General features: G+C 37.6%; 1 protein-coding gene across 2 annotated transcripts in view; it reads right to left on the bottom strand.

Moving 5' to 3' along the window:
* Positions 1-19,453, bottom strand: part of SH3YL1 (SH3 and SYLF domain containing 1) — a 307,999-nt gene that overhangs the window by 243,705 nt on the left and 44,841 nt on the right. For both annotated transcript variants that reach the window (XM_053709734.1, XM_053709736.1), the window contains exon 2: positions 5,142-5,252. In XM_053709734.1, the coding sequence (XP_053565709.1) occupies positions 5,142-5,252 (111 nt within the window). The remainder of the gene's footprint in view (positions 1-5,141; positions 5,253-19,453) is intronic.

Genomic DNA, 19,453 nt, shown 5'->3' with positions numbered 1-19,453 from the left:
TACACTAGATTGAACTAGGATTCTCGTCTATATATATATATAAATATTGACCAACTTAAAGGACTAGAAATAAATAGCGTTATGTTGTCCCCGTATACATTACTAGGTTTGCGTAGTGGTACTGCTATACGAATAACTTGCTGTTTTTTATTAAAGACTTCTATTAATTTAACTTATTCTGTTTTGTAACAGAGCGATACCCACTTAGTGAAAGAAGGGATGTTTCACCCTTATACTATACCGCTAGTGCTAGGTCATTTTTACATTAAATAACTAATGTGAATATAGGCTGCATAGGAGCATGTTAATATATAGCTTCACTTTGACAAGTTAAAAGGCGTCTGTCACTACTGACGCGTTTCGCCCGTACTGGGCTTTTTCAAAGGCAGCGAGCGCCAAATTTTCAAATATTTATGTGCTGTATTCTCAAGTAGTACCACCCCTTTTGGATTTGGATTGGTTCAGGATTCAGAGGGTGTGTACCTTGGATTAGTTAAGGTGGTATATACCTAATCTGAGGTTCTGCAACATAGATTCTACGATTTTTAATTACATTAATAATACTGAGGAGAGAATTATTTGAGATTGTGGAGGCAATCGGGTCTAAACACAGGAATTGTTAGTAGTAACATCAGGTTGGGTAATTTCATTTCTTATTATTATTTATGTACTTTGGGGAAGTATTGTTTGCAGAATTTTATTAAATGGAATTGTGATCATGATATTTATTATCGTTTCTGTTTGTGTATACTGATCCCCATTATGTCTAACTTAGGGTTTGAGAATTTTCTTTAAATTATTATATTATATGTTAGAATTGTACTGCATATACAAGATAGATAAAAGGGTGCCAGAAAAATTATCTGTTACAGAAATAACATGAAATCTCCTGATTATATATAACTTGAATAAGTATAGGGGTAAAGTATTCAGGTTAAGTCCTATATTAATAGGGCTATTATTTTACTCGGATCTGATCTAGTATAATTATTAGTATAGTACTGCTCATTTGAGAGTTACAAAGTCATAACTATTACTAATAGGATGTGAATGTATGTTAAATTATCGATCTAAATTTGATCATATATTATAAATCTATTCACATGGTGTAATGTTTAACAAAGTGCCTAAATGTGCATTATTATAAAAGGAGTGTATAACTGAATATTCAACACTCCCTGTGTTTGCGTGATGTGTTGCTTAGGGTATCTGTGTAATGTGATAAATATGAATAAATAAATATTACTTAAAAAGTGAAATAGGAATGGACTGGAGTCAGGGAAAAGGTGAGGAGGGGAGGTGTGATTTTAGTGACAACAGTGACAAAAGTGACCAAAACACATATCAAGGTGAGGTGAGTGTTGTGAGAGGAGGGGGTAGGGAAGATTTGGTGAATAAGGTGACGATCTGATTCTCAGACCCAAATCAAGTATTAATAGCTCCTAATTGGGTTGAGATGAGGAAATATCCTTGTTGGAGGATATGTTTATACAATGATGTACAATTATTACAAATTATTATAGATTCCTTACGTATATCTGGTTTTGAATTTAATTATCTTGGAGAGGTTAATTTTTTATAAGAATATGTAATAATTATTCTGCTCATTCATTCCCTTTGGAACCACTGTGTTGAGCCTGTAAATCCATTTGGTTTCGGCCTTCAGGAGTGCCGTTTCAAGGTCACCCCCTCTGATTCCTAGGCTTATTTTCTCAATTCCCCAGCACCTAAGATCTTGTTTATTAGATTCATGGTGGTTTAAAAAATGGGCTGCTACACTCGTAATGTGTTTTTCCTTTTTCACGGTCACTTGCCGCATTTTTTATATTCCTTAGATGTTCCATTAGTCGCGTATGGAGTTTCCGTGTCGTCATACCCACCTATAACAAATTGCAGCTACATCTTAGGGCATAGATTACTCCCTCCGTGTTACAACTGATGTATCTCTTGATTGTGTATCTTGTTCCAAATCTATCAATGAATTCAGTAGTTGGAATCATATATGTGCAAGTACTGCAGTTCTCACATTTATAAGAGCCTGGTCTAAAAGCTGTTGAAGTTTTTTTGGGTTGGAAGTGGCTACTGCTGACCAGATCTCTTAAATTTTTACTCCTTCTATATCCAATCAAGGGCCTCTCTCCTATTTGAGATTTTAAATTTGCGTCTGACATCAGTATGTTCCAATGTTTGTGGATGATTTTGAGCACTTCCGATGTTTGGTGGTTGTACGTGAGGATAAGTCTTGGAGCTTGTGTATCTTTTTTGGGTTTTTTTATGCAATAATTCTCTTCTGTTGGTATGTAGGGCTTTATATCTCGCTTTTTTGATACTCGTTTTGCTGTAACCCCGTTGCACTAGTCTCTCAGTTAGCTATTATTAATGTAATTAAAAATCGTAGAATCTATGTTGCAGAACCTCAGATTAGGTATATACCACCTTAACTAATCCAAGGTACACACCCTCTGAATCCTGAACCAATCCAAATCCAAAAGGGGTGGTACTACTTGAGAATACAGCACATAAATATTTGAAAATTTGGCGGCTCGCTGCCTTTGAGAAAGCCCAGTACGGGCGAAACGCGTCCGGAGTGACAGACGCCTTTTAACTTGTCAAAGTGAAGCTATATATTAACATGCTCCTATGCAGCCTATATTCACATTAGTTATTTAATGTAAAAATGACCTAGCACTAGCGGTATAGTATAAGGGTGTAACATCCCTTCTTTCACTAAGTGGGTATCGCTCTGTTACAAAACAGAATGAGTTAAATTAATAGAAGTCTTTAATAAAAAACAGCAAGTTATTCGTATAGCAGTACCACTACGCAAACCTAGTAATGTATATGGGGACAACATAACGCTATTTACTTCTAGTCCTTTAAGTTGGTCAATATTTATATATATATATATAGACGAGAATCCTAGTTCAATCTAGTGTAACCACATTATATTAGATAGGTGGGCTCACACCTGACAGCTAGATTGTAACAAGTAATAACGGACTAATATAAATGATATACGGCCCTTGTATTATTGACATCCGGGTACAACTGACCGACAACAAACATTGTTAGATACTATCACACGGTAGTGATACAGCAGCTGTTTAACGGAGACCTCAAAGTATCAACGGCGGGGTATTTGTGTATTATATTTACCCTTCAATGATGGGGGTAACTTTATGTTACACAATTTAATCAATTTAAACTCTAACACATACTTCTGAGATAACGGCGCAAGAGTATGCAAATGCCCTGCCAGCATAATGATATGGTAATAATCAACCTATGTGTAAAAAAGTAACAACACTCCGGTACATAATCAGAACACAAAATTTATTAAGTGTGACTTTAACACATAGGAGATGTTGACACACGCTTGGTAACATAACAATAGTGAATTAACTTCAATATCATATCCTTACGGTTAATATAGAACCCACATCCGGGTACAAATAACCGGTTACAAATACGTTCAAAAACTTACACAGTAAAGAATTAGGCTAAAATGGCCCCTTTTTATCTCTCACTCATATGATATGAAAATCATGTTACAACAGAAATCCTTTACAAATTATTTATGAGTGGGATAAATACTGTTTAATAAACTCTTGGGCATTCCGAGACTTACGTGAATTAAAAGGTTTTATTAACAATAATAATAAAATGTAACATTGGTAATTTGTGGTTAAGAGAATTAGCAATTTGAACATGTATGTGTAAGTCAATGAACACACCGCTGTTTTTATAAAGCTCTGGTCAATCTATGTGAAAAATAACACAAATTCAGGCTGATATAGTGTTTGACAACAACGATTATATCATATACTCGTGTACTTTATACACGATCAGAGGGGACAAACCGCGCATTCTGTCAGTGATTCAGGGTAGCAAACAGATGCATATAATAAACCAACACTCTACTGTGTGCATATATAGATAATAGTAAACGTGATTTAAACGGACTTCAGTGCCCAATATATAACCTAAATGTGAACACAGCATATACTGGCAGTGAATCGTAACTGTTTATATATATCACGATTTTAATAATAACACACAGTACCAGTTGATAAATTCTAACAAGAAATTATTTCTATACGATCAATGCATATATACTCTATCATTAGATAGACCTACACTGACATAAAAACTGCTTCGTTTTCATCTGATAATAATTCTGGATTCATAAGGAATATTAGTACCCTTATTTCATCACTAGCACTATATCAATTGACCTGTCATTTTATATGTGAACACTCTGACACAAAAGTATCAGGGGCGTCTAGTCAGTATTAACCTATTATTCGTTATCTATGTGTAGTAGACCTTCCTACCTGGATACAATAGGACATATTGTACTCGATACTCAATATTATTAAATTGGTGTGACTTCATATATTACAAGAGTCTTAATACCAACACTGTATCAGCCAATACACGACTCAGCGAAACTACTATTGGTTGATTATATTTTACCTTATCTGGTACCACACTAGAATCATCTTATTGATTCACTGATATAGTCCAGAGCGATACTACACTTACCCACGTCGCTTTACAGAAGTAATTCTTACTGTGTTAGTTACACATTTAACTGCCTCTATCACATTAGAGAAATACGCTAGTAGTATTGTCATAGGAGCTTTCATTATCTTCCATTACCATAGTAGTGACACACTATGATATTTATATGATGGCATTTACATAGTACTTGTGTCTACTACTTCCTACCTGGATATAGATTGCTTCACTTTGAGTCTTTTTATCTTTGTGTTGTTTGTTCATTTGTTTCTTTGTTTTATAAAAAATCCAATACAAGTTATATTTTAATTCTTTCATAACTAGTACTTCCCTTGAGTCTGGGCGTAGAGTGCTAGACGTGCATTCTTTCTTGTGGTAAGTGTCTATACTTCCACGTTTTGAACTAGATTCGATTTGTGCACAGCACCAACTCACCTGCATTACTTCCTATCATAATAGTGTAGAAGATTTAGACATACACTTTGGAGCAATACTATAGGTGGGGATCGCCTCAATAGTGCCATTGTTTACAATTGTTCCCCTGCATAAACTATACACAGGCCTGAGGCGATCCTTTCTGGAAGATATCAAGAACAAAATAAATGCACAACATTACTTACGTGGGATTATTTTATCTGGTCCTGTTCTCGAAGTAATTTCTGTAAATTCTTTTAATATTTTTGCTGCTTTTTTGGCTTCAGACTTCAAGTTCGATGGTATTGGATTATTCACTGGAAAACAAATATATATAAACTATATAAACAAACATATAACTGGTTCTGAGACTACCAAGTAAAATATTACAATATGATCCAAAGTAATTACTGTTTTTGGTTAAACAGCTGATTTAGAACAACAATATAGTAAGATATTACTAGAACATAACTTAAAATGTACTGACTGTTTTAATCTCAGGAAACCTGTATGAGATTTCTCTAAGCATATAATGTATGAACTCTGCTTTTAAATGGTGGTATGTTGTTAGGATTAGCTTTGGTTACTAATACTAAAGCCACATTACGAATAGACTGAGCAAGTTTGCCACAACACAATGGAACCAGAATACATTTTACTGTTATTTTATTATACTACAAATAAAGAAGGCAACAATGATTTGTTTCCCAGTCTGTGCTTAATGCAGCAGATTTAAAGGGACAAACAAACAAAACACAAAAACATTTCTTTCATAATTGGGATAGTGTAAAATAGAACAAATAGAATCTAACCAATGTACTTCTTTTAGCAAATGTATTTTGTTCTCTAGGTAACTTTTGTAGAAAAGTAGGTAGGAAGTGGTTCCAGTCGTGTACTGCTCCATAAATGTGTACGCTACCAACCTAGGTATCTCTTCAACAAAGTAAATTTGATAATAGAAGTAAACTGGAAACTTTAAAAAAAATGGTATGCTCTTTGTGAGTCACGAAAGAAAATTTTGTGTTTCATGCCCCTTTAAGTAACATGAAAGTCAAAATCAAACTTTTGTGATTCAGATAGACTTTTCAAATTACTTCTAATATCAAATTTACTTTTGTACTCTTTGTAGAAAAGCATACTTGTAAGTTCAGGAGCAGCAACGCACCACTGGGAGATAGCTGATAATTGGTGGCTATGCACGTAAGCCTCTTGACATTAGCTCACCAGATATGTTCAGTTAGGTCCCAGAAGTGCATTGTTGCTCCGGAGCTCACTTTAAGTTTGTGTCTAACTCTTATGAAGGGGTTAAAAACATTGTAGTGCAACAATAAAATATTCTAATACATTAGAACATTTCCTTTTTACACTTTTATGATCATTTAAAGTAACAAAAGTTGCATTAGGATGCTTCAAGTAAAATAAAATTGTTTAAAGTGATGGTAAACTTGCACACATAACTGTGCCTGAACATATTAAGCGTGATTAAATATAGCTAATAATGGTTTCCTGAGCTTAATCACAAGTGTCGTATTTTTTAAAATAATTAAATGTCAACCACTTGTCTATTTCGTCTCTCGCCCCCCCCTCCTAATGCGTTTTTTTCTTTTGTTGGTTAGTGGTGTGGGGCATCCAATCAACAGTGATGCCGTACGGCTCGCTGTTCCCAATGAGAAGCCGACAGACGCATACGCAAAGTGGATGCCAATTTGTTTTTGTTCACTCTCTATTCTCCTCAGACAAACAAAGAATGGTATTGCATATAGGGAGTGCATATCGGGATGGGATCAACTGTTTAGAGGGAGGAGTGAAGGAATGCAATTGGCTGTAATATACAGTAAATCTATTATTTTTTTTTTAAATATATGCAAGTCGGTTTGACAAAAAAAAAATTTAAAAATATGTTAGCGCTACAGCTTGGAATCATATATATATTTTATTTTTATGCTTCAGTATACTGGTGGCATACCATCACTATAGGGTAAAAGCACCTCCAAGAACTCTACCAAAATATCTTTCATGCTTTAGAGATATTCATAGACTCCTGAATATAAATGGATACAATCATGCACTTGTGCGTATTTCCTCCATTATAAATGAATCCTCATATCATACAACTCTGCTTTAAAGCTGGCCAAACAACTATTTTTCATTCCTCATGTCAACTCATTCTTCAAACTCCAGAAGGCTGTTTTCAACCTTTAACTTGCAACTATGTCTGTGTGCACCCACTACCAAACTTACTGTTCAGTTTAATGCTCATTACTTTAAAAATAAAATTGACAAACACTTCAGCTTGACATGCCCCTTGAACATACAGCCCCATAAAAATGAAATACCTTGGGATCTACCTTACAGCTGACAATAACACTTTATTTAAAAACATACAGTATCCCACAAAAGTGAGTACACCCCTCACATTTTTGTAAATATTTTATTATATATTTTCATGTGACAACACTGAAGAAATGACACTTTGCTACTATGTAAAGTAGTGAGTGTACAGCCTGTATAACAGTTTAAATTTTCTGTCCCCTCAAAATAACTCAACACACAGCCATTAATGTCTAAACCATTGGTAACAAAAGTGAGTACACCCCTAAGTGAGACAAGAAGGTGTTAAATACCACTCATTCCATTAATTATTGTGATATTGTTGAAGAATAGTCAACTCATTTCATTAGGTAATTTGCTTAAAAACATTATTTATTAACCACTATTAAAAAGTAATCGATATTACAGCTGGAAATAACTCTAAATATCTCTCATAAATTCTGCAAAAACAAAAAAAGAAATGCAGTTTACTGAGAAAATTGAACACAGCCCAAACCACCCCCCTGTGTTCCTGGCCGGTAGCAGGATACGCCGGCTTCAGGTGACAGGGATGGTTAAAGAACTATGTTTGAATCTCTTGCAATTTAATTACCAAAGCGGAGTAACGATATATAAGTTAAAATCAAAACATTCACACTAGCCCAATACACACAAACGCGTTTCGGCCGAGTAGCGGCCTTTCTCAATGTGTTTTAACAAATGACAAGACGAGTGTCAAGCTATGAACACTTTAAATACCCTTGTTGTGTGTGCGAATAGCCAATCATATTGTGAGTTATGTTCACGCCCTTCCTTGGACGAATCACATTCAATGTTATGTGGGAGAAGGTTTGTGATGGGAGCAGACTGATGATTGGCTAATAGTAAGCCATTGTTGCCCAATCAGAACTTAATAATTTACATATGTCAGTTTCCTTAAAACTATTCTATACGATCAATGGGTAATTATAAGTTTTAGCTCAAGTAACTTGTTTATGACCCCAATTCTGCGTGCACCACAAAGTTAGTTAGTACTTACAAACAGCATTAATTAAAAAACGAGTAAGACTGATTAAACGGATTAAAGGAATAAAATGCCTATCCTTACTATAATTGCCATCGTTCTGCTTGTAAATTATTTCTTAAGTATTTCATTGTTAGATGTAATTTAAAACGATAGTAATCATGATTATTCTTGTGGTAAGAGATAAAAACATAATTTATGCTTACCTGATAAATTTATTTCTCTTGTGGTGTATCCAGTCCACAGTTCATCATTAATTAGGGTTTTTCTCATTCCCAACAGGAAGTTGCAAGAGGACACCCACAGCAGAGCTGTCTATATAGCTCCTCCCCTCACTACCATATCCAGTCATTCTACCGAAAACAAGCAGAGAAAGGAGAAACCATAGGGTGCAGTGGTGACTGTAGTTTAAAATTAAAAAATACCTGACTTAAAATGACAGGGCGGGCCGTGGACTGGATACACCACAAGAGAAATAAATTTATCAGGTAAGCATAAATTATGTTTCCTCTTGTAAGGTGTATCCAGTCCACGGATCATCCAATACTTGTGGGATACCAATACCAAAGCTAAAGTACACGGATGAAGGGAGGGACAAGGCAGGTACTTAAACAGAAGGTACCACTGCCTGTAAAACCTTTCTCCCAAAAATAGCCTCCGAAGAAGCAAAAGTATCAAATTTGTAGAATTTTGAAAAAGTATGAAGCGAAGACCAAGTCGCCGCCTTGTAAATCTGTTCAACAGAAGCCTCATTTTTAAAGGCCCATGTGGAAGCCACAGCTCTAGTAGAATGAGCTGTAATCCTTTCTGGAGGCTGCTGGCCAGCAGTCTCATAGGCTAAGCGGATTATGCTTCTTAGCCAAAAGAAAGAGAGGTTGCCAAAGCCTTTTGACCTCTCCTCTGTCCAAAGTAGACAAACAAACAAAGCAGATGTTTGACGAAAATCTTTAGTAGCTTGTAAGTAAAACTTTAAAGCACGAACCACGTCCAGATTGTGTAATAGACGCTCCTTCTTTGAAGAAGGATTAGGACACAAAGACGGAACAACAATCTCTTGATTGATATTCTTATTAGATACCACCTTAGGTAAAAACCCAGGTTTGGTACGCAGAACTACCTTATCTGCATGGAAGATCAGATAAGGAGAATCACATTGAAAGGCAGATAACTTGGAAACTCTACGAGCCGAGGAAATAGCTACCAAAAAAGAACTTTCCAAGATAAAAGTTTGATATCTATGGAATGAAGAGGTTCAAATGGAACCCCCTGAAGAACTTTAAGAACCAAATTTAAGCTCCAAGGTGGAGCAACAGGTTTAAACACAGGCTTGATTCGAACTAAAGCCTGACAAATTTCCTGAACGTCTGGGGCATCCGCCAGACGCTTGTGCAAAAGAATAGATAGCGCAGAAATCTGTCCCTTTAAGGAACTAGCTGACAATCCTTTCTCCAATCCTTCTTGGAGAAAAGATAATATCCTGGGAATCCTGACCTTACTCCACGAGTAGCCCTTAGATTCACACCAATAAAGGTATTTACGCCATATTTTATGATAGATTTTCCTGTTGACAGGCTTTCGTGCCTGAATCAAGGTATCAATGACTGACTCGGAGAAACCAGGCTTTGATAAAATCAAGCGTTCAATCTCCAGGCAGTCAGCCTCAGAGAAATTAGATTTGGATGGTTGAAAGGACCTTGAAGTAGAAGGTCCTGTCTCAGCAGCAGAGTCCATGGTGGAAAGGATGACATGTCCCCCAGATCTGCATACCAAATCCTGCGTGGCCACGCAGGTGCTATCAAGATCACCGATGCTCTCTCCTGCTTGACTTTGGCAATCAGACGAGGGAGCAGAGGAAACGGTGGAAACACATAAGCCAGGTTGAAGGACCAAGGTGCTGCTAGAGCATCTATCAGCGTTGCCTTGGGGTCCTTGGACCTGGATCCGTAACAAGAAAGCTTGGCGTTCTGGCGAGACGCCATGAGATCCAGTTCTGGTTCGCCCCAACGAAGAACCAATTGTGCAAACACCTCCGGATGGAGTTCCCACTCCCCCGGATGAAAAGTCTGACGACTTAGAAAATCCGCCTCCCAGTTCTCTACACCTGGGATATGGATAGCTGATAGGTGGCAAGAGTGAATCTCTGCCCAGCGAATTATCTTTGAGACTTCTAACATCGCTAGGGAACTCCTTGTTCCCCCTTGATGGTTGATGTAAGCCACAGTCGTGATGTTGTCCGACTGAAATCTGATGAACCTCATCGTCGCTAGATGAGGCCAAGCCTGAAGAGCATTGAATATCGCTCTTAGTTCCAGAATGTTTATTGGAAGGAGTGACTCCTCCTGAGTCCACGATCCCTGAGCCTTCAGGGAGTTCCAGACTGCACCCCAACCTAGAAGGCTGGCATCTGTCGTTACAATTGTCCAATCTGGCCTGCGAAAGATCAAACCTTTGGACAGATGGACCCGAGATAGCCACCAGAGAAGAGAATCCCTGGTCTCTTGGTCCAGATTCAGTAAAGGGGACAAATCTGTGTAATCCCCATTCCACTGACTGAGCATGCATAGTTGCAGCGTTCTGAGATGTAGGCGTGCAAACGGCACTATGTCCATTGCCGCTACCATTAAGCCTATTACTTTCATGCACAGAGCCACCGAAGGGCGAGGAATGGAATAAAGAACATGGCAGGAATTTAGAAGTTTTGATAACCTGGACTCCGTCAGGTAAATTTTCATTTCTACAGAATCTATCAGAGTCCCTAGGAAGGAAACTCTTGTGAGGGGGGATAGAGAACTCTTTTTCTCGTTCACCTTCCACCCATGCAACCTCAGAAATGCCAACACTATGTCCGTATGAGACTTCGCAATTTGGAAGTTTGACGCCTGAATCAGGATGTCGTCTAAATAAGGGGCCACTGCTATGCCCCGTGGCCTTAGGACCGCCATGTATTGACCCTCCTGGATCATAGGTAGGATGGTACAAATAGTCTCCATCTTGAATGATGGAACTCTGAGGAATTTGTTTAAGATCTTTAGATCCAAAATTGGTCTGAAGGTTCCCTCTTTTTTGGGAACCACAAACAGATTTGAGTAAAATCCCTGTCCCTGTTCCTCCTTTGGGACTGGATAGATCACTCCCATAACTAGGAGGTCTTGTACACAGTGTAAGAATGCCTCTCTCTTTATATGGTTTGCAGATAATTGTGAAAGGTGAAATCTCCCTTTTGGGGGGAAGCCTTGAAGTCCAAAAGATATCCCTGGTATATAATTTCCAACGCACAGGGATCCTGGACATCTCTTGCCCACGCCTGGGCGAAGAGTGAAAGTCTGCCCCCTACTAGATCCGTTACCGGATAGGGGGCCGTTCCTTCATGCTGTCTTAGAGGCAGCAGCAGGTTTTTGGCCTGCTTACCCTTGTTCCAGGTCTGGTTAGGCCTCCAGACCGTCTTGGACTGAGCAAAAGTTCCCTCTTGTTTTGCATTAGAGGAAGTTGATGCCGCACTTGCCTTGAAGTTTCGAAAGGCACGAAAATTTGACTGTTTGGCCCTTGGTTTGGACCTATCCTGAGGAAGGGCATGACCCTTTCCTCCAGTGATATCAGCAATAATCTCCTTCAAACCAGGCCCGAATAGGGTCTGCCCCTTGAAGGGAATGTTAAGCAGCTTCGATTTTGAAGTAACGTCAGCTGACCATGATTTAAGCCATAGCGCTCTGCGCGCCTGGATAGCAAAACCAGAATTCTTAACCGTTAGTTTAGTCAAATGAACAATGGCATCAGAAACAAAAGAATTGGCTAGCTTAAGTGCTCTAAGCTTGTCAAGTATTTCATCCAATGGAGTCGCTACCTGTAAAGCCTCTTCCAGAGACTCAAACCAGAACGCCGCAGCAGCAGTGACAGGCGCAATGCATGCAAGGGGCTGTAGGATAAAACCTTGTTGAATAAACATTTTCTTAAGGTAACCCTCTAACTTTTTATCCATTGGATCTAAGAAAGCACAACTGTCCTCAACAGGGATAGTAGTACGCTTTGCTAGAGTAGAAACTGCTCCCTCCACCTTAGGAACTGTCTGCCATAAGTCCCGTGTGGTGGCGTCTATTGGAAACATTTTTCTAAAAACAGGAGGGGGAGAGAACGGCACACCTGGTCTATCCCATTCCTTAGTAATAATTTCTGTAAACCTTTTAGGTATTGGAAAAACATCAGTACACACCGGCACTGCATAGTATTTATCCAGTCTACACAATTTTTCTGGCACTGCAATTGTATCACAGTCATTCAGAGCAGCTAAAACCTCCCTGAGTAACATGCAGAGGTGTTCAAGCTTAAATTTAAATGTAGAAATATTAGAATCAGGTTGCATCATCTTCCCAGAGTCAGAAATATCACCCACAGAAAGAAGCTCTCCTTCTTCAGCTTCTGCATATTGTGAGGCAGTATCAGACATAGTTCTTAAAGCGTCAGTATGCTCTGTATTTCGTCTAACTCCAGAGCTATCTCGCTTTCCTCTAAATACAGGTAGTCTGGCTAATACCGCTGACAGTGTATTATCCATGACTGCCGCCATGTCTTGTAAAGTAAACGCTATGGGCGCCCTGGATGTACTTGGCGCCATTTGAGCGTGAGTCCCTTGAGCGGGAGTCAAAGGATCTGACACGTGGGGAGAGTTAGTCGGCATAACTTCCCCCTCGACAGATTCCTCTGGTGATAAAATTTTTAAAGACAGAATATGATCTTTATTGCTTAAAGTGAAATCAGTACATTTGGTACACATTCTAAGAGGGGGTTCCACCATGGCTTTTAAACATAATGAACAAGGAGTTTCCTCTATGTCAGACATGTTTATACAGACTAGCAATGAGACTAGCAAGCTTGGAAAACATTTTAAATCAAGTTAACAAGCAAATATAAAAAACGGTACTGTGCCTTTAAGAGAAACAAATTTTGTCAGAATTTGAAAAACAGTGAAAAAAGGCAGTAAATCAAACAAAATTTTTACAGTATGTATAATAAGCTAACAGAGCATTGCACCCACTTGCAAATGGATGATTAACCCCTTAGTTCAAAAACCGGATCAAAAAAACGATAGACGTTTTTTAACAGTCACACCAAACTGCCACAGCCTTGCTGTGGGCTTACCTTCCCCAACAAACGATTTTGGAAGCCTAAGAGCCCTTTAGAGATGTCCTATAGCATTCAGGGGACTCCTGGATGTCTCAGTCTGTAATAGTTATTGCACAAAAAAGCACTAAACTAGGCCCCTCCCACTCATAGTAACACAGTGGAAAGCCTCAGGGAACTGTTTCTAGGCAAATTTAAGCCAGCCATGTGGAAAGAAACTAGGCCCCAATAAAGTTTTATCACCAAAGTATATATACAAACGTTTAAACATGCCAGCAAACGTTTTATATTGTAAATATAAAAGAGTTTTACCTCAGAAAGTAAGCATGATACCAGTCACTATTAAATCACTGTATTCAGGCTTACCTTACATAAATTTGGTATCAGCAGCATTTTCTAGCCTTCATTTCATCTTCTAGAAAAATATTAACTGCACATACCTCATAGCAGGATAACCTCCACGCCATTCCCCCGCTGAAGTTATCTCTCTCTTCAGACATGTGTGAGAACAGCAATGGATCTTAGTTACAACCTGCTAAGATCATAGAAATCCCAGGCAGATTCTTCTTTTTTCCTGCCTGGAACAAAATAGCACAACTCCGGTACTATTTAAAAATAATAAACTCTTGATTGAAGCAAAATAACAGCTACAGTTCACCCCTTATCTCTTACTACCTCCATGCTTGTTGAGAGTTGCAAGAGAATGACTGGGTGTGGTAGTGAGGGGAGGAGCTATATAGACAGCTCTGCTGTGGGTGTCCTCTTGCAACTTCCTGTTGGGAATGAGAATATCCCACAAGTAATGGATGATCCGTGGACTGGATACACCTTACAAGAGAAATGTATGTTATGCACAACAAAAGGGACATTTTTCATGTAGTGATAAATTGTAGCGTGAAGATGGAGTGTGGATAATTACATACATTCATGCTCACTTGAAACAAAAGACTGTATTGTGGATATAAAAGAAATACATTCCTTATGATTATCACGCTAAAAGCGACTGCTTATATTTATTACTCATTTTATTGGTTCTTATGATAGAGGATATTTAAGATAATATAAGCGCCCCCTAGATGGTGATGATTATTTATAGTGGCAATAATATTGAATATTAAGTATTCCACAATTATAATAAATATCAAAATCAACATTACAAATAAATAAAGGAATGTTTATTTAGAAAAACTCATGTAATAATAGACTTTGATACGATAAGTCTACTAATAGTACCCACAATTAGTATAGTTATTCATGTATTATCGAAATGGAAGATACATCTAAATAGAACTCTGGGTGCACGTCAAGAAAATGGGGACTTTTAAACTATTAAAGGAGTACAACCATATACTTCTATTATAATATTGGGATAAGATTTCACAGGAATATCCAAAAGTTGTGTGAGATAGTGGGTGATGGTAGTGCGCTTAGTGCGGGGTATTAAACACCTTAACTGAGTAATAGTTCCTTCAAGCTATTAAGTGAAAAGTGACAAGTGTGAGAGAAAAAGTAAAAACGCGTAGAAAACCAGCCCCACACAACACAGTCTAAGGACTAACTACCTATGCACTACCTTTGTACAGAAAAATTATCAACCCGGGTTGTACTGCATCTTTAATTTTATCCCCTGGTGGATACCCATGAAAAGGAGGTGGCGTGCACAGCACTAAGAGCAACCTCTAACAATAAGCAAACTACTAAGAATCGGACCAGATAACAACAGACCGACAGATAGAGACCCACGGAGGTCCCAATTGGCTGATCAGAGGCGAGCCCTCGAGGTGGAAACCGTGACGTCAGACGCCGGATTCTCGTGGAGCACACACGGAGTTGCCTGACAGAGACCGGCCTTTGGTAAAGTTGCTGTTAAGCTTTTAAAATTAAGACGTTTTAACTTTTTAGCATACCGAAATATAAATGGAGTAAAGATTCTCTATTGTGGGAATATTACATAGAACAACAATCAAGATTATCTGCATATCTGACATCTGACTTTAGTATTAGACATTGTATCTCACAATTGGCAAGGTCTTAAGGAATGAACTTTTATATGTACATAGTATCCAACGTCTAATTGGTATACAGTCTTCATTTATAACAATTTTAAATTGATTTTTTACTATGCAATTTTTTGGGAGACGTCCCTTTTAATTTTGTAATTTTGTTTTCAATGGCACATTAAATACATTGTTAATATATTGGAATTCCCTGGTCATTGTACATTTTTGTCTTGGCTTTTAGTGGTATTTTTAGCTTTTCTAGCGCCCTTACTTTTTCTCTCACACTTGTCAATATCCAAAAGTTGTTATTCTCATTCATGCCATTAGGCATTACACAGTTCAGATTAAATATCCATTTTGCTTCCTTTTTTAACAATTGTTCCATATCTCCACCACGAATACCTGGTCGCAATGTTTCTAGTCCCCAGCACCTAAATGTGAGTTAAGACCCAAACCAATCCTACGAAGGAGAATTACCCCACATAACAGCAATGGGGATATCCCTTTAGGCGTAGAACCCGAAGGGGTAGGGGCAAACAAACCCAGGACAAGAAAACAAGTCCAATTCAATCAAAAATCATTCCCCAAAAAGAAACAAGCCAACAAGAACTAAATATAATTAATCTTTCTGACAAAATCTTAACTGAAACACAGATTTCAGTTTTGAAAAAAGGTCTATCATTTGTTCCAACTGCCACACTTGACAAGTTTGAGACTATTAAGGAAGTACACCTTTTTACACGTGAAATATTACTTAAAAAATATTTTTCCTCAAATGGAGAGATAGAAGGTCTAAGTAAAAATGATGCTACAGCCATTAAGGACTTAATCTCTCTCAGAGGAATCGGAAACTGACCCAAATGAGACATTACACAGTAATACCAAATGGCGAGATATACTAAAAATTAAATCAAATTTTATTCCTCCATCAAGTACCTCTCATAACACTTTAACCTAACAGATCGTTGGATAATCTGTCTGAACAGGAAAGACTTGCACTAAAATCAATGGACAGATGTCCAAATTAAACAGAGTGATAAGGGAGGGAATATTGTTTTATGGCCCACCAACATGTACATAGCTGAGGTAAAAAAACAACTTAGTAATCTCAAGAATTACAAAAATCTCTTTGGGAATCCAACAGAGGATTTTCTTAAGCAGTATAAAAGGTTGATCAATTCTGCAGCTTCTGACGGCACAATTGACAAGAAAGAACTTCAATACCTAGATGTTAAACACCCCAGGATAGCAACACTCTATTACCTAAAATCCACAAAAATCAAGAATGCCCACCAGGAAGACCAATTGTCTCTGGCATTGGGTCTTTGACGGAAAAGGCCAGTAGATATGTGGATGCTAGACTTGGGTACATTGTAGATTCACTACCCTCACACACTAAAGATACGATGCATATCCTGAATAAAACACATTAACTGTAACCCCACAATAGACTCTCGTCACGTGACGTGGTACTGGGGGTGTACAGCTGTTTCCCATTTCTTAACAAAAGATCAACTTCTATCCAATGAATCCAAACAGTTTATCATCAACCTATTGGAGTTCGTTTTGGATCATAATTACTTTGTTTTTGATGGGACGTTTTATTTGCAGTTATGCGGAACAGCGATGGGGACATCTTGTGCCCCCACGTACGCAAATATATACCTGGGCTGGTGGGAGGAGACTGTAGTATTTCACAATAATCTCCTACAGTACACCCAATATAACACCCACTGGTCCAGGTATATAGACGACATCTTTTTTGTGTGGGAGGGATCTGTAGAATCACTCAATGAGTTAATTTCATTACTGAATAATAATCCCTTTGGACTTTTTCTAACTATGACATATGATGACTATAAGGTGGAGATTCTTGATCTAATTATCAAGAAAGTAAATGATCATTTAGAGACTGACACCTTCAGGAAACCAACTGCTACAAACAATATTTTGCATGCAAATAGCTTTCACCATCCCAACACAATAAAAAGTCTACCAGTAGGTGAATATCTAAGAATTTGCAGAAATAGTTCATCATTAGAATCTTTCCAAAAAGCAGCAAATGAACTAAGAGACAGGTTGCTATTACGAGGGTATTTAAAAAAAATCTCTTAAGAGAGCCTATCAGAGAGCTATAAACAAGAATAGACAGGAACTTTTGAGACCCAAAAAAACAGATGAAAATTCCAACCCTTCAAGATTTATTTCAACATACTGTAGCCAAAGCTATCAAGTATCTAATGTACTATTAAAACATTGGCATATCTTACAATCAGATGAACAACTAAATTCCATAATCCCCACAAAACCACAGTTTACCTATAGACGAGCTGGTAATCTGAATGACCAACTAACTGTAAGTCACTTTGATAGAAATGCCAAAAAGCCTCCACTATACAAAGGCTCAATAGCCTGTGGAAATTGCAAAGTATGTACACATATGGTCAAAAAGAAAACAATAGTGGATAGATTCCATAGGAAATGGACCATCCAGAACCATATTTCATGCAAAACCCCGAATGTAATATATTGTTTGACTTGCAGCTGCAATTTATTATATTGTAGGGATGACCACAAGATTAATGGGCAAAAGAATGACTGAACACCTCAGCAACATCAGAAATGCTGCAAAAGATGTTGAAAATGGTAAACAAATCACAAGTGTCGCTAGGCACTTCCTACATCATCACAATGGGAAAACAAGCACATTTAGGTGCTGGGGACTAGAAACATTGCGACCAGGTATTCGTGGTGGAGATATGGAACAAGTTTTGTTAAAAAAGGGAGCAAAATGGATATTTAATCTGAACTGTGTAATGCCTAATGGCATGAATGAGAATAACAACTTTTGGGTGTTCCTGTGAAATCTTATCCAAATTTTATAATAGAAGTATATGGTTGTACTCCTTTAATAGTTTAAAAGTCCCCATTTTCTTGACGTGCACCCAGAGTTCTATTTAGATGTATCTGCCACTATAAATAATCATCACCATCTATTGGGCGCTTATATTATCTTAAATATCCTCTATCATAAGAACCAATAAAATGAGTAATAAATATAAGCAGTCTCTTTTAGCGTGATAATCATAAAGAATGTATTTCTTTTATATCCACAATACAGTCTTTTGTTTCAAGTGAGCATGAATGTATGTAATTATCCACACTTCATCTTCACGCTACAATTTATCACTACGTGAAAAATGTCCCTTTGGTTGTGCATAACATACATTTTATCTCTTGCCACAAGAAAAATCATGATTACTATCGTTTTAAATTACATCTAACAATGAAATACTTAAGCAATAATTTACAAGCAGAACGATGGAGATTATAGTAAGGATAGGCATTTTATTCCTTTAATCCGTTTAATCAGTCTTACTCGTTTTTTAATTAATGCTGTTTGTAAGTACTAACTAACTTTGTGGTGCACGCAGAATTGGGGTCATAAACAAGTTACTTGAGATTGACATATGTAAATTATCCCAGAGGCAGAACTTTTCTTCACTTTCTGCGATGAGATTTTTTTAGTGAAAACATTTTCTGCAGGTCATTTTTAAATAATTAGACAGTTACACTAAGGCACCAGTTCAATTGCAATATGGAGAATAAAGCAATTTTTTAAGTTTTATAATATAGTGCAGTAGTTGAAATTGCATTGCAAATTAGCTGCATTCAAAAAAAGAAAAAATTAAAATGTCTCTTGAATAAATCTGTTTCCTTTTCTCTTGGTCTAACATAGAAATGTAGTTATAAAAAAGATGCACTCAGAGTAAACAGCTTTGCAGACTGGGAAAGGCTAGGATGCGGGTTTGAAAAAGAATTCTCTGAGAGCAAGTCAACATGCAATGCACTGCTGCTTTGCAGCGCTAATGCATATTTGACTGCTCACTTCAAACAGAACTTTGCTCTGGATGCACTGTGCTAAGGAAACCTTTCATAGTGCAGCCAGAGCACAGCTCTGTTTGAAGAGAACTGTCTAATGTGGAGCAGCACTACAAAGTTCAAGCGCTAACAGTTCCTGCATGTCCTCAGTTCTTTCTGCAGACATGCTGCATTTTCTGCGATGACA

Source organism: Bombina bombina, chromosome 4 (assembly GCF_027579735.1).
Source record: "Bombina bombina isolate aBomBom1 chromosome 4, aBomBom1.pri, whole genome shotgun sequence".
In the NCBI taxonomy this organism is placed as follows: Eukaryota; Metazoa; Chordata; class Amphibia; order Anura; family Bombinatoridae; genus Bombina; species Bombina bombina.
This window is presented reverse-complemented; position numbering and strand designations above follow the sequence as displayed.